A 23,512-nucleotide genomic window follows, 5' to 3' on the forward strand; every position below is an offset into this window, starting at 1 on the left:
ATTGGCAATGAGGACCATGTGGTCTCCTTTTTTGTATGTAAGAGTTACACATTTATGTAGTCCCCCTTCATAGTGTGCAAAACATTTCCCAAATATAAGCTCTGTTAATCCTCACAGCAACCCCAGAGGTAGGTATTTTTATGAAAGCTTTTATGTAGATGAGGGAAGGTTGACCTACTATGTTCCAATGACCTGACCAAGTGGCCAAAACAGACTCAAGCCCACTGGTAAGTAGCTAAGCTGACCTAGAATCCTGTCCTCTGACAGCAGGGCCAAGGCACAACCCTACCCTCTGCCTGATTCTCAATACATAAACTTTAGTACTTGGAGAATTAAAATACAAGAACACATGTATTAATATGAGTAACTGTTATTAAAATTTTAAACAACTTATATAAGAGGATACCTGCTTATTTATACATCTTTTTTATCAGTTTATTGATCTACAAGTTAGTTGTGTCTGAAAAGATTTGTGCCGAGTCAAAATATATGTATACCAATGCTTACTTTCTTTTTAACTCACATTATGAAGAAGACTAGGAATGAATATGCCTCAATTTATTTGGCTCTATAAACAATCTTTATTGCCATAAAATATAAATAAATAAGCTTAAGATGTAGCATCTCTTAAAACTCAAATCAAATAATGGGGTAATTGTCTGGTAAAATAACCATAATCAAAATGAGTGAAAACCACAAGGCTTTCGAGATAACCATGTATACATAGGAATAAGTTAGAGAAGGAGGTACATTAAATGATCTTGTTTATTCAGTACCCAATGCTTCTTGATATTTTCACAGGAAATGAAAACCAACCGCTAGGGGAAATAATTATTATGTTGTCAGCATAAATCCCATCTGGGTGAATTTCTGTAAATGGAACGCGCAAACCCTGGTAATTAGAGGGTATTCTATTAATGTAGAATGTAGCTTCATTTGTTGAGCACTTATTATTTGCAAATAACTCTACTAAACTCATTGATTTACTATTTCACACTCTGGAAATTAAGAAGTAGTAATCTTAATTGTACGGATGAGAAAACTGAGGCACAAGGAGGGTTAACCATTTTGGCTTTGCACCACAAAGCTAGTAAATCTAACACCAGAATTTTATTCTTAACCATTGCAGTTAACCACATCTGCCAACAGAATTTAGACTCTAAAATGTCAGAGTATTGTTCACACAAACAAGTTGTCTGAAAGACAACGCATGTACTTTTGTACTTTTTTTCCTCAGTGAATTTTTGTCTTTTTCACTTAGATTTGAACTTGTCAGTGAAATTTCTTTATCTTCCCTCCTTGAGTGAACAAGTTCTATGTTTTATTTGATTTTTTCCCTTTGTTTTTGCTGTATTTTTTCCTCAGAGAGAATATCCTTATTAGAAAAGAATATATATAGCCAGGAAGATCCATCTCTTTATGTAAATCTTTATTTCTTTATATACGAGTACCATCTGGACTTCCTAATTTTTGATAATTCCATTTAAAAATAAGTATACTGAAATGAAAATACACATAGGTATAGGTACATAATTTACATGACTGAATAAATTCAACTGGAACATAATATTACCTTATCTTCCTCACACAGAGTTTACCCTTTCATAGACTGTTTTTCATGGTTTATCCAAATGGCTCGTGAGCAACCCAAGGTAGTAGTCATTTGCTTTCTCCCCCCCCCAGAAGCTCAGAAGAAGCAATTGGAAGAGAGTATAGAGCTGATCCAAGATGAATGTGTGTCAGAGAATGCAGATCACTCTACAGAGGAGCCTGCTGAAGGAGGGCCAGATGCGGATGGAGAAGAGATGACTGATGGGATAGAGGAGGACTTCGATGAAGATGGGGGTCATGAGCTGGTAGGAACTAAACATTTGGTGTTCACACCCCTTGGTAATAGCACCAGCATGTCAGCAACTCATTCATTCTAAAATAAAGATTTAATATTTGGGGCTTATTTCATTCTTAAATGCATATATTTAAGGCAACATCAGTACAGTGCTTTGCACATAATAAGTGCTCAATACATTCATGTTAACTTAAAATATGACAGAGTAAATGAACGGACAATTGAAATATTATCTATGAGATTAGTTATAGTTAAAGTGAAATGAAAGATTCTCTTTCCCAAATGCTCCATCACAAAAGGAATCTTGCATTTGAGCAATTATATGTGAACTGTACGTTGATATAATATTCTTGCAACAAACGACCATCTAATGGAAAATACATGGCTCCCTCTCTTATTAAATAGTGTCATTCACTGATGATAATTATCTTTACTAGTTGTATGGCCAACAGTTATTTCCATAGTCTGCAGACTAAGATGACCCTTGATATATGGCCAGTTCACCATCTTTAGAACATGTGCTGCTTGATAGTTTTTATGAGTTGGGGATTTAGCCAAAACTTGATTCCTTATATGTTTTATTTCCCCAATTTTGTTATAATCATAGTGCTTATATCTAATGTCCTTTCCTATATGTGTACACCAGGGACTTCATAAATATATGCTGATGAGGATGCCATTTCTCATATTTTATCATCCATGAAATTAAACATACTATCTTAAAGGGATTGACTAATAAAAATGATGAGAGGGTGGCAAGTGTGAGTGTGTGTGTGTGTGTGCACGTTGCCAACTCTCAAATATCTATGGACTGATCATATGAAACTTGACTTATCCCAGGTAATATCAGATTCCAATTTGTTATAATACCTATTGTTACTTAACTAATTTTGTCATGGTGGTTGTTGTTTTGGTATGGTAACTACCCTATCAATCGTTTCATTTAGGAAGCTCTATATTGATTTTTAACATTCTAGTTCTGTTTAAATTGTATGGGACCTTCATTTAAACTTTTCAGAGAGTCTTTAGAGTCTTTAATAACCACCCTTATTTCTCCAAAAGTCGGCATCAGCTTGAAGGACTTAAGTCACTTTTTAGGATGGTTTTGATTTCAGGAATCTATTAAGCAGGGACTAGAATGAAGGACTAACAGATCTTTCAGCTTTTCCTCAGGCCAGACCAATTCAATAACTTAATTTCCTCAGCCCATTCCAATCAGACTTCTGTTTTTACCATTCTATCATGAGTGCTTTTGCCAAGGTCTCTGGAGCCCCCTGTGTTGCCATTTCCAATGGTTACCTCTCTGTTCTTATTTTCATTTACTTCTCTGAAGAATTTGGCTGAGAATTGATTAGGAGAATTCTGAGAAATTCTCCTAACATACCAATTGCTCATTCCCATTTTCCTGTGTTAGAAACTTTGACTCCATATTCGCATTTTAAATATTAGAGTAGCCCAGGGCTTTGTCATAGGCTACCTTCTCTTTCTACACACTTTTCCAGGATGACTTCAATCAATAACAGAGCTTTAAATGTCACCTATGGGCCAAAAAATTCCTAAATCTAAATTTGTATTCCTGATCTCTCCCTGGAATTCTAGACTCATGTATTTAGATGCCTGTCTCTTCATAGATCTCCTCCAATAAACAATTGAAACTCAACATGACCAAAACATTATTGGTTTTTTTCCAGTCATCTTATCCCTTCCCAGTCTTTCTCATTCTGATAAACAACTTCATTATCCACACAGTTGTTAAAACCAAGAAGACTAGGATTACCTTTGATTCTCTCCACCCTCCCCTATTAATTCTACTTCAAAATCATAACCCGAAGCTAGTTACATCTCCACTACAGCCAGACTGATTTTCTTGGCTCAGCTCATGCAATCCATTCTCCACACAAGAAAGATAAAAATCTTCATAAACTATGTACATCAGGTAATGTTACTCCCTTGCTTAAAATCCTAGAGTGCTTTTTATGACACTTAAAATCAAAATCCCCAAGTGTATGAATGTAAATTGTGATGAGGTCGGGTAGAAGATGTCAGTGGAGAGAGAGAACTTGATAAAGAGAAAGGGAGAAAGTTCCCAATGCTGAAGGGAAAGGAATCTAGAGCAGGTGTGTGGGGCTGGCCCTCAACATGAAGAGGAACACTACCACTGCAACTAACTGCGATAAGTCTGAGGATTTGGTGGCAGGTGCTTAAGGGAGTTCAAGCACAAACTGTATAAGTCAGAGGGTGATCATCTCTGGAGAGTGAGAAGAGACAGGCAGGACCACAGATTGGAGGAGAATGGAGATTTAAAGAAGCTAGTATGTAAAATATAGAGGATCACTAATTTAGAAAACATATAAAGATTGACAGCTAGTGTTAATAGCCAATTGAGGTTAAAGACAAAGATTTAATAAGTAGTATTTTTCGAACTTTAGAGTCTATCAGGATTACCTGGAGAACTTGTTAAAATACAGATTGTTGTATTTCATTCCAAGAGTTTCTGATTCAGTATGCTGAGTGAGTCTGGGACTGCCTGTCTGGGGACCACACCTTGAGAACCACTGTTGTAGAGGCATCAATCAGCCCAGCTGTGGGGTGTTCTCCACTGGCTTGTGTCAGCCCTGGTAGAAGCATGGAGAAAGCCAACACGTTCAGTTGGATTTTTGTCAGATAAGTGCAAAGAAAAACAACAAATAAAGAGCATTGAGGACATTAGTAAAGACTGGCTAACTAGATGAATCATGCAGTTGAACCTGAGCAGGGAAGAGGGGAACATAGGAGGGGGCTGACAAGGAGAAAATGGAGGCAGAAAGGGAAAGTCCTATGCATTTAAAGGGAGGGAAAATGAAATGCATATGAGAAAAGTGAAGGCTGTACTTAGAGATTGAGATATTTCAGACATGTGACAGTTAAGTGATAAGAAGATCCATAGGAGGCGGTGATGGAAGTGGGATCAGAGCAAAAGTCACTGCATATGAAGAATTCAAGGAACTTCGAGGCTCAGCTGCAAGACTGGTCATCTACATGGGCATGAAATCACTCCAAATATCAGATAAAAGTAAAAGAGAAAGTAAAAGAAGTAAAAGAATAAGACAGTTACCAAAAGTCAGCTGCCATGAAAGAGACCACATGGCCAGTGTTAGTCCCAGATCTGTCATTATCCAATCCAATTGAATCACCTTAAAACAAATAACTTCTCTGAGTCTCAGCTTCCTTATCTGAAAAATAGTAAGGTTAGATCAGAAATTTCTAAAATACATTCTGTTTGATCTTTACTCCGAGTGAGTCTGTTCCAGGAGCACTACATCTGAAGGAGCAAGGATTGGTCATGCAGCCAAGGGAATAAATCCAAACCATGGTGCTTGGTTTACACTCTAAACACACCGATCAGCAGTAACTGATCAGCATTACTGTTGCTAGAGATGCTTGGGTTTTCTCCCTCTACCCTTGTGTTATAACTGGGGGCTTAGGGTACTGAAGAATTAAACCCTATATCTAATATCTCACTTTGTTTCTAAGACTTGGAAAACAATGAATGAGGTTGAGCAATCTAAACGGAGACTGAGGAGTACCTCCTAGTGACCGGCCAAGAGAAAATTCCTCTATCTGGTGCCCACTGTTTTCTCCTTTCCAGACCACATGAACCAGATCATCCGTGGTTCCTGAAAAGAAAAGTAAAAGCATAAATCTTCTCTTTTAGAAAGGCAGATATGATTACAGATTCAGGAAGGATACAATATAATTAGGTTTTTAACACATGCAGTAGGAGTCAGAAAGAAGAGCTAGAATCCACATGCTCAGGCAGGTGCTCAAAGAAAATCTGGAATGAACAGGAAACAAGAATTGTATCTGAAGCAAGAGAGATCCAGCAAAATGAGCTAATGGGACAGCTGTAGTTGGTGGTACCCCTTGTGGAGCATGTGAGAAGCTGAAGGCACAAGCTGTCCATTCATTGTCTCGTTCTAAATATCCAGTTAGTGAAACTGATTTCCGTGAAGCAATCCATTCAGCTGACATTTGGGTGCCTATTCTGTGGTGCTACCAGGTGCTACCAAAAAAATGCAAAGATAACTAAAACTATTGTTTTATGTATGAAATGAAATGTTTAAGTAAATGATTCCTTTTTTCAGGTAGCTTAGTGCCCTAAAGAACACTGATTTCCTCATGTAAAAAATAATAGACATGCACTTGGTAATTTATAAGCAGCCAGCCGAAGCTAAAAACCTGTAATTCTACAATTTTCTATGCCTACATATTTCATTAATGCATAGGAATTAAGACTTGAATTTATTTAAAATTGAACTCTGTATTAATGAACTATACATACACTAGCACACCACTACCCTACTCCTATTTCTGAATAAATCCATTAGCAAATATTTATTGATTGAACACTAATGAATGGCACTGAGGTTTTTGCTATGGAAATAAAGAAGGAAAATCCTATGTTTTCCCTCAAGAAGGATATAAACCAACTGAGGATAAAAGCTACAGGTAAAAAAAAAAAAAAGCAGTATGTTAAGAACCATATGAAGATACAGTTTACAAATGGCGAATCACACATAGATAGGATGGTCCAGAAAGGCTCCTGGCAGAAGTAAGATTGGAACTTTATCTCAAAGGATGCCAAATTAAAGTAACAGTATGTGCTAAGCTTGAGAAAAGAATATTCAAATCAACTTTCATTGTTCCCAGACCATTTTATAAAAAATATATTAAATATCCAAAATACATTAGATACTTCGTATGATAGGTAGGTAGGTGGGTGGGTGGACAAATGGATGGATAGATAGATAGATAGATAGATGATAGACTTTTTTTATAAAATGACTAAAACTTCACAAATAAGACATTTATACCTTTCAGGCTCTTTTATTTTTTTTTCATATCCACCAAAGTTGTTACCGCCTTTTATATAAAATAGCATGATCCAAAATAAAAGTAGTCTATGCCATAATGGGAAATATTATAGAAAAGTAAGTGCTTAGTACCCTGCTAATTCAAAAGGGCAAATGAACTCTACCAGGTGTATGAGAAAAGGCTTCTGTATACACTCTAGGACATTACAAAGCTGTCAGATATGTTAAAGGCCCTTAGAGAGGCTATTCATTGTTTTCCAAAGCAAAGTTCTTGGTTGACTTACATCCAAATACCTAAGGTGCTGCTGAAAATGCTGATATAGATTATCTGGGTAAGAGCCCAGAAATCTGTACTTTTATCAGGCCGAGGTTTGAAACTGCAGAGCTAAACCATCAATTCAAAGGAAACTATAGACAAACCAAACATTTAAATGGATTATAAAGAATTTGAGCTCTTTCGAATTCTACTTGTAATTGCTTTTGCTTTTGCTGACTACATACAATCAGATCAAGTAAATCTAGTAAGCATCCACAGTAGAATTACCTAGCTAGATTGTGTAATACTTAGGCATGCAAGCTCAGTACTATGTTGTAATACATTTTTCAGCATTTAACAAAACATTCAACTAAGCAAGTCACCTGGGCTTATAAAGTTTTGAATTTCTGTGCACATTGGGAAAGATCTGGACCACAAACTGAACCCCATATTTGGAAAGACCTCTAAGCAAGCACTCTGATACGCCACTGAAGATCTGAAACGCATAAAGTATTCTGATTGCTCTTTTGGGTCTTTATGAACCAGACTGAAAATGTCACCTTCTTTTCGAAACTTTTTGTTTTTTTCCTTATGAAATCCTTTACCTTGATGCTCCCCTTTATCAACCATGCATCCGTCTCTTCATTTTCATCATTTGGGCTGAATGCTAGCTGGAGAACCAAGAACTTGGGAGACACACTCCCAAAGGTAGTGTCATCTAAATTAGTTAGAGGTATGTATCACAAGGAAGCAAGAAAGTGGTTACTTAACCTGTTTGATTTGGGCCTGTATTTCCATGCAGCATTCAGAGACCTTCATCTTGACTTCATCTTGAATCTGTAATTTGGACAGAGTTAGGGATACGATGAGCAATCATGGCACCTGTGTGCTGCAAGGGACCTGGCCTGGGTGGGCTGCTGCTGAGGTATGAATGGCCAGGGCCTCTGCAGCTAATTGGCCAGCTCTTCTCAACAGAAATGGGAGACGGCTAAGCACTTGATGGGAGGCAAAGGGTGTGACAGATGGACATGTCTTCTCGGGCTCTCCACACTGGAATCCTGCCTCTTCAGGAGCTCTGGTCTCTCTGTAGTAAGTGTTCCTCGTTGTGATTTTCAGACTTGCTCTTCTTGGCATCTCTCTTGATTTCTATCATTTTTATTTTAGCTACAGAACTATGCCTAGCTCATTAGGATTACACACACACACACCCCGCCGCTGCGGTGGAGGCTTGATGGCTTAGTTGTTTTTAAACAACAACGGCTGACTCCTGACTCCCGAGGGTCGAGAGTGGGAGCCTCACGTTAAGCATAGAGATTACTTAAAAAAAAAAAAAAAATGAATTCTGCCTACAGTTTGACAGCAATAGTTCACATCTCCATGAGTTTGTATAAGCTGTTTACCTGTGTCCTCGCTGGCCTCAACTTTTTTCATCTATAAAAGGGGTTTGGTAATAATATATGCCTGCCCCAGCATTGTTGTGAACAATGAATGAGGTAATGTCTGAAAAGCGCATGCCTGGCACAAAGGAGACATTTAGTTAAAAATTTGCCAAGTGTTTATTGGTTTTTTGTATGGCACTGTATCCTTTCATATCTCCTTTTGTGTCTTCTTGTCCCTTTTAACTTCTTTTATTTAATTTTGCTAACCCTCATGTTTCCAGGCCTATCCAGGTATGTTATAAGTTAGGTCACAGACCAATCACAAACGTCTTCCAGCCTCATTTGGACCCCTGCACAGTTGCAGTACCTTGCCAGCCCCACCCCCAAGTCTCTCCCACTTGGTTCTGGGGATCCCAGGAAGTGTCTCGTTTAGGCTCGGGAACATGACCGGTCACGTGCCCCTGCCGCCTGTCCACCACCCGCTCTCCCCTTGAGGGTGCAGTCTAGCCACAGACTTTGCTACCCCCCCTTCAGGTCTCCGTATGAAACAACACCAGGTTCCACCTTAAAGCTGGGACCACGACGCCCCTCTCGTCGGCTCCAAGTTGGAAGCTGACACCCAGAGCCCAGCATAACACCACTGGCAGCCTGAACCCACCAACGAGGAGTCCGCCATCAAGGAAAGCAGCCACTTGAGTTGCCGCCTGAATATTTGCACTACATCCCTGTTTCTGCCCATGGTTTTCCAAACAGCGGCCAGTTTGCTCCGGTTAAAACGCCAGCCAGGGCATGTCATTCTGTTTGAAACTCCCCAAGAGCTGCCCGCCTCACTCAGAGTAGAAACACGTGCCCTCACGGGGGTCGCCAAAGCCCTGCATCATGGAGCCTCTGACCCGGCTCCGACTTCTCGCCCACTCGCTCCACAGCAGCCACGCTGGCCTCCAGGCCCACGTCATTCAGCTCCCGCCTCAGAGCCTTGGCGCTTGTGAGGCCCCTGCATGGGAGAACGGGAAGGTGGAGTCCAGATCCTAAAGGGCCTCGATGCCGTGCTTACTGTTTGAAGTTCGGCCCATAAATTTCATGTCAGTAAATTGGGGATTGCCTTTATATAAGAGAGAATTAGGACACAATGCAACCTCATGGTCTGAGGCCAGTTTTTCTGGAGTGAGATAAAAGTAGGGTTTTCAGATTTAGCAAATAAAAATACAGGACACCCACTTAAATTTGAATTTCAAGTAAACAATGCATAATTTTCTAATATAATCATGTCCCAAATACTACATGAGACATACTTGTAACAAAACGAAACAATGCAAAAGCCTTCTGTTATCTGTCTGAAATTCAAATTCACCTGGCATCCCGTAATTCATCTGGCAACCCTCCATAAAAATGGGTTTGAACACTGGCCTTGAACAAATTATTTAATTTCCTTCAGCCTCTGTTTTGTCATCAGTGAAATTGGAATAATCATACCCACTTTCTAGGGCTCTTGTAAGGGTTAAATGAGATACCTCATGAACAGCACTTAGTCTCCAGCACAATGTGAGCAAGGAAATTGTTATCCATTACTATCTCAGTTTGCAAGGGAATATTTCAATAAAACCTTACAACATTTCTAGCAACAGTCTTCAAATGGAACTTTGTTTTTTAAAAATCTCTGGAGATTTGATTTTTTATAAAGCACTTCTTATTTGATAAGAAAGTCTCCGGGAAACAAATGTAATACTCCGAGAAAAATCATACTTTGCTTTCATCTTTTTAAAGTTTTCTTTGATTTTATATTTGCTGGCTTATTCAATTCAAAAGAATTCCTTTCAAGTCCCCTTTTTTATGCTTTTTCTTTAAAAAAAAAAAAAAAAAAAGATAATGCTCACTGTAGCCTGGGATGATATGTGGCTTTTATTTTTAGTTGTTGCTGTAGATTTGCTCTCTGGCTCCTATGATCTGGCCACCAATTTAATAACAGGTGGTCAATTGTAGTTTTAAAGAATCTGAGTATGTGAGAAGCCTTATATATTACATTTTCTCTTAGTCATCCAGCCACTCATTCATTAAAACAGCAATCAAAAGAATTTTTAAATAAAATAGTGGAAACTCAGTAATGTGCCAGATATTGTTAGTTGCTAAAGATTCAAAGGACAAGGCATAGTGATTTCTGATTTTATAGCACTCACACTGTGTGGAAGAGGGAAATGCTGCAGCCAGAACAAATAAACAGATATTAACCAAACAGTGTGATAAGTACAATTACCACAGGAATCATGGCAATAGAGTGTGGCAGAGAAATGAGAGAGGAAATGAATCTGAGCAGACTTCATGAAGGTTGTGACACTCATGTTGGTTCCTAGAGAATGAAAAAGCATGTGCAAGAAGACAAAGAGTTAGATGGGATCTCAACAGAGAGAACAGAATACACCCAGAATGGCTTGACAGAATTTGGTGTCTATTGAGAAGTTGGTTGGTTCGTTTGGCTAAAGCAGTGATTCTCAGATGGTGGTCCCAGGACCAGCAGCATCACATCATGTGGAAACTTGTTAGAAAAGCAAATTCTCAGGCTCTAACCCAGACTTAGAGAATCAGAAACTCTGGAGGTGGATCTCAGCAATCTGTGTTTTTTAACAAACCCTCCAGGTTATTCTGATACCTAAGGAAATTGAGAACCACTGGACCACAGCAGTAAGGTTTTCAAACTTGGGCACCCATAGAATCACCAAGAGTGCTTTTTTATAAATACCAATGACAGGGGCCTCAACCTGTAACAATTAAATCAGAGTTGGGGTGGAGACAAAGCAAAAGTCCAAAGATGTTTTAATGTGTAGCCAGGGTTGAGAAGCCTTGAGATAGAGCACATGGTACTTGAAGAAGGAAGGACAAATAGATTCTTCACCAAAGAAGAAGTAAGCACATGAAAACTCGCTCAAAATCATCAGTCTTCAGGAAAATACAAATTAAAACTACAAAAAAGTAACCCTGCACAGGCCCCAAAATAGCCAAATGGACTGATGGAGTGAAATGTTGGCAAAGATGTGGACCACTCAAACTCTCCAACATGGTTGGTAGGAAGATACAATATAATAACCATTTAGAAACATCTGGCAATTTCTTATAAAACTAGACATAATGAGCTAGCAATTCAACTCTTAAGCATTCAAGAGAAATGAAAATATATGTCTAGACAGTACCTGTGTAAGAATGTTTTAGCAGCTTTACCCAGAATATCCAAAAACTAGAAACAATCCATCAGTCAGAAAATGGATACATGCATTGAAGACTATTCAGCAACAAAAGGGAACAAGCTACTGATACATGCAACAATGCAGAAAAATCTTTTAAAAAAATTATGCTAAGTGAAAAATGCTTTGTACAAAAGAGTACAGTACTTCATAATTGCATTTAAATGAACAGAGGTTGCCTGCAGGGTGAGGAAAGGGATTAACTTTCCTGGAATGTCATTCTGTTCCTCATACTGGTGAACATCCACTTTTATTTCATTACTCAGCTCTAATATGACACCCTCTAGAAACCTTCCTGATAATCCCAGGTAGAGTTAAGTGTGTCCTCCATAGCTCACACAGACTTCTATTAGAACACTCACTTCATTGTTGCTCTTACTTTTTAAAAATGTCTCTTTCTCCAACTGGACCAAAAACTCTTTGCAGGCTGGATGATGTCTTTTGGTTTTGGATCCCTCATGCATAGCATAGTTTCCAGCATATGGTAGGGAAAGGGGGGCGGGGGGGAGGTGGATGAGGTGGATAGATAGAGGGATGCTGGATTACTTGATGGTCCTTGACACGCTATGTCATGCTATATGGGTATGCTGTTCCTTCTAACTTGAATACCCTTCCCCTTCTTTATTTTGTCTGGTTGATCAACACATCCTGTGTCTTCAAGAGCCTTGTCACATGTCATGAGTCCATCCCTGGACAAAGCCCCCAACCTATCCTGGATACATTTGGGTTTGCTTTGTTCTTTAGACCACATTCTATACATATCTCATCATACTTAATTTGCTATATTGTAATTAGTGATTTCCCTTCTTTCTGGCTTATTGATTGTGAATTTCTCAGGGCTTATTTTATTTTGTAGTTTTCCTTAGTATAGTGCTTTAGCACATGTTAATGTTAATGAATATTTAATAAAGAAAGAGAGGAAAATGTCCTCAGATTCCCTCAAACTATGAGCCCCCTCCTATCTTTAAGCACATTTTATTGTGTATTCTAATCAGATTGTGTTCTAACTATTACTTTTGTATGCATGCCCTCTGTGATTTAGAGGGTTATTATACAAAGCAGAGAAGCAAACAGTTTTCATTATAACTTAGTCACTAGGTCATTCAGGCAGCATTCTGTGCATCTTAAAGGCACTGAAGAGGAACAACAGAAGGAGGCTTAAAACCAACACATCAAAATCAACACAGCAGTGTTGACTCTGTTGTGTTGGTTTTCAGTGGTTCTGTATTATTACCTCCCATGAGTGATAAAAATGCAAATTTGAAGTAACCTGAATTTAGTTAGTAAAGCTAGGACACCAAGTTATAAAACAAACCAAGAAATAAGCCTCTCTCTCACTCCCAATCTGCAATTTCTAAGCCCACAAAAAGCTGAAAGTCACAAGTTCGTAAGATAATAAACTTCAGAGAATTCAAAACTGAAGTATGCCACGTAAGTATGTAGATGCTTTGGTTCCGACTGCAGCTAGGACAGCAACGGGGTCATTAGCAAATGGGCTTTAGAGCTAAGGGCTTCTGAGATGTGAGAAGTATTGTGGTAGACATGTAATTTCCAAACTGCCTGTAATGATGTTAAAAGGCAAAGTAATAAATCTAGAGTATAGATCCAAACAAAATAAAATATTTTCACCATCCCAGAGTATCTATACAGAGGAAAACAAAAGAGGAAGAGAATAGAAAGGTTCTGAAGTCTTAGAAATGAGAGGCAGTCCAAAAACAAGCCTTAAATTTACAAAAACAAAAAAAAAGAACTGCTTTTCTAGAAACGTTATAATGTTCTAGAGGAAGATAGAGCAATCTGAAGTATTGAAGGTGAGTGATGAAAGTTGTTGGAGAAATAAAACCATCCAGGCAACAGAAAGACCCTTCCCTCCCAGTATAGAAGAGAAAATGTAATTTTTGAGTAAATATTCACAGATTTACTTGCATGTAAGCTAGCACCAAAGTGACCACAATGTTAGTGCCAAAGAAAAATTGCACTGTCTAGAATTCAATAGGTAAGGAAGACTGTATTCAAGACTATCTATGACAATGGAAGAGAAAGACTGAATTCAACTTTGTTCAAAGGAAAGGCAGCAGAGTTTTTAAGCCTGGGGTGAGCTGGTGGAAAAGTACTAAGAGACATTAGCAGAAAGGTTGATCAAGGTGATTAGGCCATCTATGTCAGCTAATTGTCACTTACCTAATTAGGCTCCTGCCCTCCCAGAGACTGGGAGTAGGGGGCGCTATCTTCCTTGATGAGTACATTTCAAAGGAAGGCGTGCAGATCCTTGAGAAAGAAGGAACTAAATTGTGAAACAGACAAGAAGCTGGGAGAAGATTTACATCTCAAAGGGGCAGAGAGAATTTGCAAATACAAGTGCTCTAAAGTAAATGCTCTAAGAAAATGGAGGTCAGGGTCCTCCAGACAGGAAGAAACCCGCCTAAAGTTTAGTCAAGCTAGGGAGAAAGTTAAGGCCATCTTGGCTATTAGGACAAAATCTCACGCATTTTATGCAGCAAGGCAGAACATTTATCTCCTCAAGAGACAAAAAGCTGAACCTTGTGACAATCTCCTGTACAGCTCCGAAGAGTTCTCAGAGCCAAATCCAGAGCTCTCCTATTACATATGTCAAATTAAAAACAAATACAAATTTGGTAAGCAGATGCTTTATTTGGAAGGATTATTGCAAGGGAGGATGAGGTTGTTGCAATAGAGAGCCATGACCATAAGCTCTGCAAGCATCTCAAGAGTTAAGCTAAACGCGTTTTCCTTTTATGGAGAGGAGTAAACAAAGCTGGAGCTAACTGAATGTGGGGAAATGGGTGAAAGGGTGGCAAACTGAATAATAGATCAGGTAATGTTTTACCCTGGGTCCAGCCTATTTTCCCAGAGGGGCCCTTCCAGAGTAGTTGTATATTGGCTCAGGCTGATAGTGGACCTAAGTTTAGAGTCCTAGAAGAAGAAGAGGAACTTAACCAAAATTTAGTTAACAGGCATGTTATTCTCATTGATCATCACGGATGGAACAGTTCAGCTAATCATTTATGAGACTAAGAATGGGAATTTGGAGGGTCTGTGTCTAACTGTGTCATAGGTAAACAAGCAGGCATCACTAAGTCTTATCTAAGTCAAATGGGGAAGGATGGTTCTTTGTGGTAAGCCATTTTCCAAAACACAAAGGGTAGAATGGAGGGGACAGGGAAGAGGGTTGTCCTTAACCTTCACTGTTTTTCAGGATCACAGGGCTCTGGTAAAATTCAACATTATCATATGTCTAGAGGTTATCTGGCTGGTAATCTTGGAGCTATGCTACACTGTAAACGTTGGAGAATGGGATTTACCCTTAATGGGATTTATCTTTATGTCAAAGGTTAAAGGAAAGACCCAGATTCACTAGACCTCCAAAGAGACACTCTAAGAAAAAAGGCAAGGGGAAATTGCTCTTTGCCTTTTTTTAAATGGAAAAAAGTGTTTTCCTTACAAAGTGCCAGATGTAAGTTTAGCAATTCAGAAGGGTTATTTGGGTTTTAGATTCAGAATGGCATGCTTTTTAATAACTACAGGACCTTAGGCAAATCACTGACTCTCTGAGGCTTACTTCCACATCTGTTAAAGGAAGTTTTTGCAGGTTATTGAAAGGATTAAATAAGATCATGTTTATAAAAATCACTGCTATAAGTATATGTGTATGGCAAACTTAATCTCTTCACTCAAGTAACAAAATTTAAGGGAAGTGCCAGTTGTAGGAAATTTTAATAACTCTGAAAGGAAAACATTTAAATGATTTCATTATAGTGTTTATACATGTCCCTTTCAACTTTTGTTGTCTTAAAATTCCAGCACATTTTATTAGTGTACATCAAGATACTCTTTTGAGATCATCTCTGTGGAACTGAGGTATAGGAATTTGTAGGCTAACAGAACCATTTGAAATCTGAGAGAAGTTACAGTGATTTCAAATTTGGAAAAATTATTTTCATTTCTATGGGGATACTAAGAAGAAAGGAACTAGTCAAGAAATAAAAGAGGGTACATAATGATCTCATTTAGGAAGGAGAATTTGTCTATCATTTACTTAACCATACATAATCACACTTGACAAATTCTAGATTTTTGTGTTTTAATCTTTAGATCTCACTCAACCCCCATCTCTTAACCCTCACCAATGGAATCTTGGTCTCCTCACATTGATCTGCCGCACACAGAGACTAGATAATCTATGGGCAGGGATTCCCATCCAAGTGATCAAACACACATACACACACATAAGGAGTTCTATGGAGTAGATGTGTCATATTCTGGCTGCCTAAGAGGTAACTCCCATTTTTCCATTAAGGATGAGTAAGATGCTACATACTGATATCAGTAACATAGGGTTCTTTTTTTTTTTTAAGATTTTATTTATTTATTTGACAGAGATAGAGAGAACAAGTAGGCAGAGGCAGGCAGAAAGAGAGGGAGAAGCAGGCTCTCCGCTGAGCAGGGAGCCCAATGCGGGACTCGATCCCAAGACTCTGGGATCATGACCTGAGCCAAAGGCAGCCGCTTAACCGACTGAGCCACCCAGGTGCCCCAGTAACATAAGGTTCTTAAAATAACCCATGTATGTATGTGGTTTGCTCAGAAAGCCTATTTTTGTGCCAGATGATAAAACCCCACACCATAGTTCTGATGTTGTCTAGCCACAAACATTAAATCAATAAACTGTTCTAAGATTCTGAGAGGCAAACAAATATTTCTCTTCCTATAAATTATTCCAGAATTCCAAAGGGTATACACAATTGGGAAGAGAGTCCTAGTGATGTTAAGAGTTTTATGCAACAGAAACAGTTTAACTAGATACATGTTTTTCCATTCATGCCATTTTTATTCAAGCAACCAGCAAATACTTATTAATGATTATTATGATTATTATAAGTGATTATTATGTTCAGGCACCATTCTAAGCACTAGTAAAGGTCAGTAAATAAGAAAGAAAATGCCTCTTTTAGGGGTGCCTGGGTGGCTCAGTCTGTTAAGTGCCTGTCTCTGGATTTCAGCTCAGGTCATGATCTTGAGGTTGTGAGATTGAGCCCCTGTTGGGATCTGCACTGGGCATGGAGCCTACTTGGGATTCTCTCTCTCCCTCTCCCTCTGCCCCTCCCCCTTCCTTTGCTTGAAAGAAAGAAAGAAAGAGAGAGAGAAAGAAAGAGAGAAAATGCCTCTTTTGGGGGTGGAGGGTGCCTCATTCACAGATGAAGCTTACATTCTAGTTAAAGATTTATATCCTAAAACATATTCTTCAATCTGCACATATTCTATAAAACTAATACAATGACTAGAGTATTAATTCACTGTTACACAGTTGTTGGCTGTTAAGCACCCCTTCATTGTTACTTAAAGTTGAACTTGCCAATTAAAAGGTCTCTTTGGAATTCACTGACGAAAATAGATATGATAGATTTTTTAAATACAGGGCCTATTAAGGGTAAATAGGAATATAAGTACAAGGTAAATTTTGTTAACCACCACTAGTTGACCAGTGCTTTCTAAATTTCTAGCTTTAAAAGAAACAATATGTATTAAAGTATTAAAACAATATGTGAAATTTTGAAATGCTAATATTTGCACAGTATTTTTAAGAAATGAGAAAGCATAAGAGAACAAAAGAATTTTCTTTCTATAAGAAAATAATTCCATAATATGTGAACACTTTTCTTATGAATATGCTTAGCAAAGCTTATTACTGATGTTTGAAAATGTTTTCCATTTTTCTCTAAGCCACTCATGAGAAAGAAATAATTCACTGATTGCCTAGTAGGTGTAGATTTGCTTCATTTGACTTTTAAAGAATACTTTAACTAGAATTACCTCCCGTTTAGGGGGACACATAAAGATTCTACAAATTGCACTGGTTAAAAGGGCATTATAAAAAAAACGGCACTGTAACCATGGTAATATCATTTAGAGTCATAAAATTTAAACCACACTTTGTCTATATTCCCTGCCTGGTTTCTAATGCTGCCTGTGTGCACCATGGCATATTAGAGGCACGTTCTGTTCAATTCTCTGGTGCCTTGTCACTCTTCCCTGTTTTACGGACAACTGTGTGTCAGTGAAGACACCAGACACTGAAGCACAAACACTTCAGGTGAGTGTTCACCACATTTGTTTAACCGGGTGAAAATTAGTGTCTTCAACCTTGCCTAACTATCTTTTTTTTTTTTTAAAGATTTTATTTATTTGACAGAGAGAGACACAGCGGGAGAGGGAACACAAGCAGAGGCAGAGGGAGAGGGAGAAGCAGGCTTCCCGCCAAGCAGGGAGCCGATGTGGGGCTCGATCCCAGGACCCTGGAACCATGACCTGAGCTGAAGGCAGACGCTTAACGACTGAGCCACCCAGGCGCCCTTACCTAACTCTCTTTATATTCAAAGAATGCACATAAAAGTAATCCCATTCATCCTATTAAATAATGAATGTTGAATTCCTGACACAATAGTGATATATTCCTTGATTTTCTGGCACTAACATTATATGAATACTAAATTTTTAAGAAGTTTCAGCATTTTCTTCTTCCCAGATCTGCATGTTAGTAATACTTCCTATTTTCTGTGATATTGAATCTATAAACACATTGGAACCCTTTGCTATATTTTTCTTTATTCTAAATCTAAAATGCTAAGCACAAGTAATATTCTAAATGAAAATATCAGAAGCTATTTCTTAGATATATCAGTCAATTCATTCATCTAAAGTCTTAAAGTATATTCAAATTACAGGAGTTGATTTTCCAACATTATATTTACTGGATAGATTAATAGACTTTTAGGGGAAGGGTTAGTTAGTTATAGACACTCACCTCCCATTGCCTTTTCCAGAGGTTGTTGAACTTAGTGACCTGAGCATTTTATCTGCCAAATGACTAGCAATATTTTTTTCAAGTTTCAGGTTTTTTTAATGCTCCAAATACAGTTGATCCATTACCAAGTGTGTTCTATGCATAGGACTTTACTGATTTTTTTTCCCTAGCTAGTTTTAAAGTTATTAGTATAATGAACTTTAAAAACTCTTCAGAATAAAAATAAATGAATAGATCAAAGACTACCTTCATTTGATAAATACCAGTGCAAGAAACTTGTACTTGAGCAAGCTAAGAAAGTCATTAACAGCAGTATTTCTGATGGAACCAATGTTATACCTACTCAACCTACACTGAATCTAATAATCTGTGAGAAAAGAAATGGGAAAAGGTATGAAAGCACTTTATTAAATCAGAAATTGAAAGAAAGGAAAAAGTGGCACTTTTTTTTCAATTTTATGCATAGTTCAACAGACAGGATCACAGCGGAAAAGAGATTAATCGTTTAAACGGTGCTGACCTTTTACAATTTCTACCCCATATTCTAGAAGTTAATTGCCTAAATAATGCATTTCATGCAATGCATGGATGTTTTAAGCCAGGCAGTATTCGAGTTGCAAAGGGGCAACTTCTAGTTCACCCAACTGCACTGTGCACCTTTATCACCTAAGCAGTCAGGGATTCTGTCTGACTGTTTCCCCACACATGAAAATTCTCACAGTGCAAACCAGGCCACACCATCAGCCATACTCTACTGCAGGCTCTTCCCTTGTAAACCTTCACTGTCTTTAGAATGGTTCTGAACATGGAAAATCACAAGCTCTGGGGTAGCCCGAGATGAAATGCAAGTACAGCCCTTTGGAAACCTGATAAGAATGCTTATCAGCTGGAACCTGATAAGTATTCTGGATACTTTATGCATATTTAATATTTCCTATCTTGCCACATTTTTAGGAATACATTTTAATAACATTCAGTAACAGCTTCTAAAAGCAAACTTTGCCAGCCTGTGGTCTACTGGTCTACTGGAAGTAACATCTAGCCCTGCCATTTAAAGCTATGTGAATGAAACAAGTTGTGAAATCACTCTAGGCCTAAGTTGTCTCAAAAATGTGGAAAAATAGCTTATTTTTAAAAAGCAGAAAAGCTGAGAAAGTAGGATATAATGTGTACACACATACACATACGCACACAGAAGTAGAGACAGAGAAGATTTTTATTTATTTCCAAGTCACAAAAATAAAAGGGGGGGGAAACAATACTTTTTTTTTCATTTTCACTACCTTGCAGGAACAACGCTGAGTTTTTTGTATACATAATTTCCTTTATTGCCTAAAATAACTTAAAGGATAGATATTTTAGAAATAACTGATTTTAGAAAGGCTAAGTAACTTCCCCAAGGTCATACTGATAATAAAAGGCAGAATCGGGGCGCCTAGGTGGCTCAGTCAGTTGAGTGTCTGCCTTCCGCTCAGGTCATGATCCCAGGGTCCTGGGATTGAGCCCCGCACTGGGCTCCCTGCTTAGCAGGGATCCTGCTTCTCCCTCTCCCTCTGCTGCTCTCCCTGCTTGTACTCTCTCTTTCTCAGATAAATAAAATCTTAAAAAAAAAAAAAAAAAAAGGCAGAATCAAGATTCAACCAGGGTCTATAAGATTCCAGTGCCCTTAGATATTTTCACATATTAGTGCTTACAAATTTCATTAATTTTAATTTGTGTTGTACCCTTATGATTTTTGCTGTATCTATACACCACTAGTAGTATTTTTAATTTAATTTTAAAGGTTAAGTTGACTTTTTTTTTACTTAAAATAAATGTATCTTTAAAACTAAACTTTAGTTCATTCCAAAAAATGAAAAACCAGGTATCCCTTTTCATAAGTAGGAGGTATATTTAAGATAAATAGCATGAAAGGACAAAACATTTCCTTTTAAATTCAGTTCAGTACTTTCATATGACAAAAAACTGTTCCTGCTTCTCACAATCTCTCTCTGTCTCTGTACCTCTATCTCTATCTCTATCTCTCTCTTGTTCAAAAAAAGACAGTACTAGAGAAATGTCAGAACTAGCACCAGCAGAAACTTTCTCTTTAATGCAGTCAGAAAACTGGAAGAACACTGAGAAGGGTAATTTTCTCACTCTGTGAGTCAATGTTTTTAACGTGTCTTCCCACCTAACAGTACTTGGGTGCCGTTAGCAGTTTTGTGCACCTCTCTGGGAACACAGAGCTCAATCGTGCTGACCTGCGCCTCACACTTGATGAAATGATAACTCTGATGACATCCTGATTGGCTGTCACCCTCCCGCAGTCCTGTGCCTTGCACAATTTTTACCTGAAGTTGGCAGAAACTCTGCATGCAAATTGACTTGTGAGATTACATTGGAAAAGTACTCTGAATTTTACAGAATTAGATGCCTCAGAATTGATCAAAATGAAAACGTTTTCATGTGGTGTATCCCCACAGCCCTGAGACTCTCGGGAGGAAGGTGGCCCTCTGGGTTCCTACCCACTGGTGGCAACTGGGAAGCCCTCACCTTGCTGCCGTCTGCCATATGCTTTTAAAAACGCCAAATGATGTCCGTTAAAATCAGACATTGCCTTCTCAGACCATCTCATTTTTAATAAGGAAAGTTTATGGTATAACGAAAAGGACACCGACATACATATTTTATACACATTTGTTTTTGTAGAATAGGTTAATTGTCCACAAAGAAGCTGCCAGCCTCTTGCCCAAATGCTCCTAGGTTAGTTCGATAAATATCTTCTTTAGAGGCCTGTTATTGTTACTGTTATTTTTGGCAGATGTAAGGTAAGCGTTCAATGTTCTTAGCTGATACCATAGACTACATCCAAAGGGAATGGGAAAAAATTACCCAGAAATACTGAAATATATAAGATTAATTTTGCATAAACATTCTGTGTATAGCACAAAAGTAGTTGAGCATTAGCTGCTAAAATACAACAGTATAACTATTCTATAAAAGTGATGTTGAGAGGGATGCCTGGGTGGCTCAGTCGTTAAGCGTCTGCCTTTGGCCCAGGTCATGATCTCAGGGTCCTGGGATCGAGCCCCGCATTGGGCTCCCTGCTCTGCGGGAAGCCTGCTTCTCCCTCTCCCACTCCCCCTGCTTGTGTCCCCTCTCTCGCTGTGTCTCTCTCTGTCAAATAAATAAATAAAATCTTTTAAAAAAAAAAGAAATATTTAATGTCATCTGTTTTTAAAAATTGTCCTTAACCTTTACACTAAGAAAAAAAATATTAATAGGAATTTAAGTAGCTTGAAATCTCATAATATTCACATGAAAAGTAATAACTGTGAAACCAGGGCCAATTATTTTTAACTTTTACCCAGAATTTTAAGTGGTTTCAAAATTCAAAATACATTTTGTTTTCTGATATTTGTGACCACATTTGATCTCCATATGTACTAATGGTAAGCAAGGACATTTTTATTGAAACCATCTCTGTAAACATAAATTGAGTAACTATATCTGGAAGTAAATTAGGTTGGAAAAGTTCAGCCATTTAATTGATTTTTTTTTCTATATGAGGTATGGTATTTTCTTATGGCATATAAAGTGATAAAATTGGTTATTTCTTTTCATATCTGAAATGGGTTCAGTCAATGAGAAAAGAAAAAGATATAGAACTCTATTTACAAAATATCATTGTCCATCGTCCCCTTAAAAATTAATAAAGTTTATTTAAAATTTATTATAGGTATGTGCACATATACAAGTAAATACAAGTAAAGCAATTCTTTCTGACCCAGAAATGAATTCTCTGTGCTCTTTCACTTACCCATATTTGTCTCAAAATAGAGATTTCTAGAATAGCGTCATAGGTACCTGCCCTATTGACTTCCCAGCACTCATCTACCAAAACCCCATTAGTCAAAATGCAGTTCCTGTGACCCAAACAAAGAAACGGACAGTCAGTGGGAACATTCTGCCTAAAAAACTTCCGTTGAACAATTATTTCCCCAGTACATCTCACCAACAACCCAAGTGTTTAGAGGCAGGTTTGTTGGGAGGGCATGTTGTTGCCTACCTTCAGACATGAGGCATCCATTCTGTGATGTTTATTTCAAATCAAGTATCTATTTAATGTGACCCTCAAGTAAGAACAGAATAACGTGATTCTGGGCTGGATTTATTTTACCATGCCATTAAGACCCTGGGCAAGTGACTTTCTTTCCTTGTGCCTCAGACTTCTCTTCGTTAAGATGACTGTTTGTAAAGCACTACAGAAATAATTTATAGCTTCAGATGTACAGTGCAGATGTAAGATATATTTATGTGCCAAGTAATACCACACTGTGTTTCCTCAGCAAAAAACGCCAGGTGTAGGTAAAAGAACAGAAAACCAGGCAGACACAGGGCCCTTCCTCTTTAGCACACAACAGAGTGTAGTGATCATGAGTCTTCCGTGCATTATCACAGATCTGATGAACAGATAATGTTGTAGCATTCTGTTCAGGTCCATAAAGTGTGACTTACTAGAGAAATTTAATTATAAAGGAAAAACCTCTTCAAATAAAAAGTTTGATTTAGGGAAGATTTGCTCGTAGAAATCTAGGAGAGAGCTCTGCTTACATTGAATTACTTCATCAATTTATTGAATTAAATGCTCCCAGCTCTTATTTATCTTGATCCATACAGAATCATATAACTGACACTGTTCCTCAATCTATATTCTCTTATAATAAAACAAAGGAAAAAACAGATAAGTGAGCTGATATCCCAAACCTATTTCAAAAAAGTAACCTACAGAGGATATGACATAATCAGTCACACATAAAATGGATAAAGTACAATTTCTAATTCTTTCTGTCTATGTTACAATTCTGGGATTTTTCATAATCATGATAGTCCTAGGCACTACAAAACTCTGAAATCTCTTCTGAATCACCCAGGATTCTATTATATCCAGCTTAATTTGAGTGCTAAGAGTATTTTGATAATACTATTACTAGGAACTATTCCAAAGTTTTAAGCCTTAAGATTTCTTTTTTGAAATTAATTATATTTCCCAAATATGTTGATAAAAAAACAAGAGTTTATTAATAGAATAATAGTATAAGTATGCCATCACTTTACTATATCACTTGATCTCTCAGAT

General features: G+C 37.8%; 1 protein-coding gene across 13 annotated transcripts in view; it reads left to right on the top strand.

Moving 5' to 3' along the window:
• RALYL (RALY RNA binding protein like) overlaps positions 1-23,512 on the top strand; it is an 817,889-nt gene that overhangs the window by 636,480 nt on the left and 157,897 nt on the right. For 12 of the 13 annotated variants that reach the window (XM_032421711.1, XM_032421702.1, XM_032421708.1 and 9 more), the window contains one exon: positions 1,684-1,856. The exons of the other annotated variant lie outside the window; for it this stretch is intronic. In XM_032421711.1, the coding sequence (XP_032277602.1) occupies positions 1,684-1,856 (173 nt within the window). The remainder of the gene's footprint in view (positions 1-1,683; positions 1,857-23,512) is intronic. 13 annotated transcript variants of the gene reach the window in all.

This window comes from Phoca vitulina, unplaced genomic scaffold, assembly GCF_004348235.1.
Source record: "Phoca vitulina isolate PV1807 unplaced genomic scaffold, GSC_HSeal_1.0 scaffold25, whole genome shotgun sequence".
Classification (NCBI taxonomy): domain Eukaryota; kingdom Metazoa; phylum Chordata; class Mammalia; order Carnivora; family Phocidae; genus Phoca; species Phoca vitulina.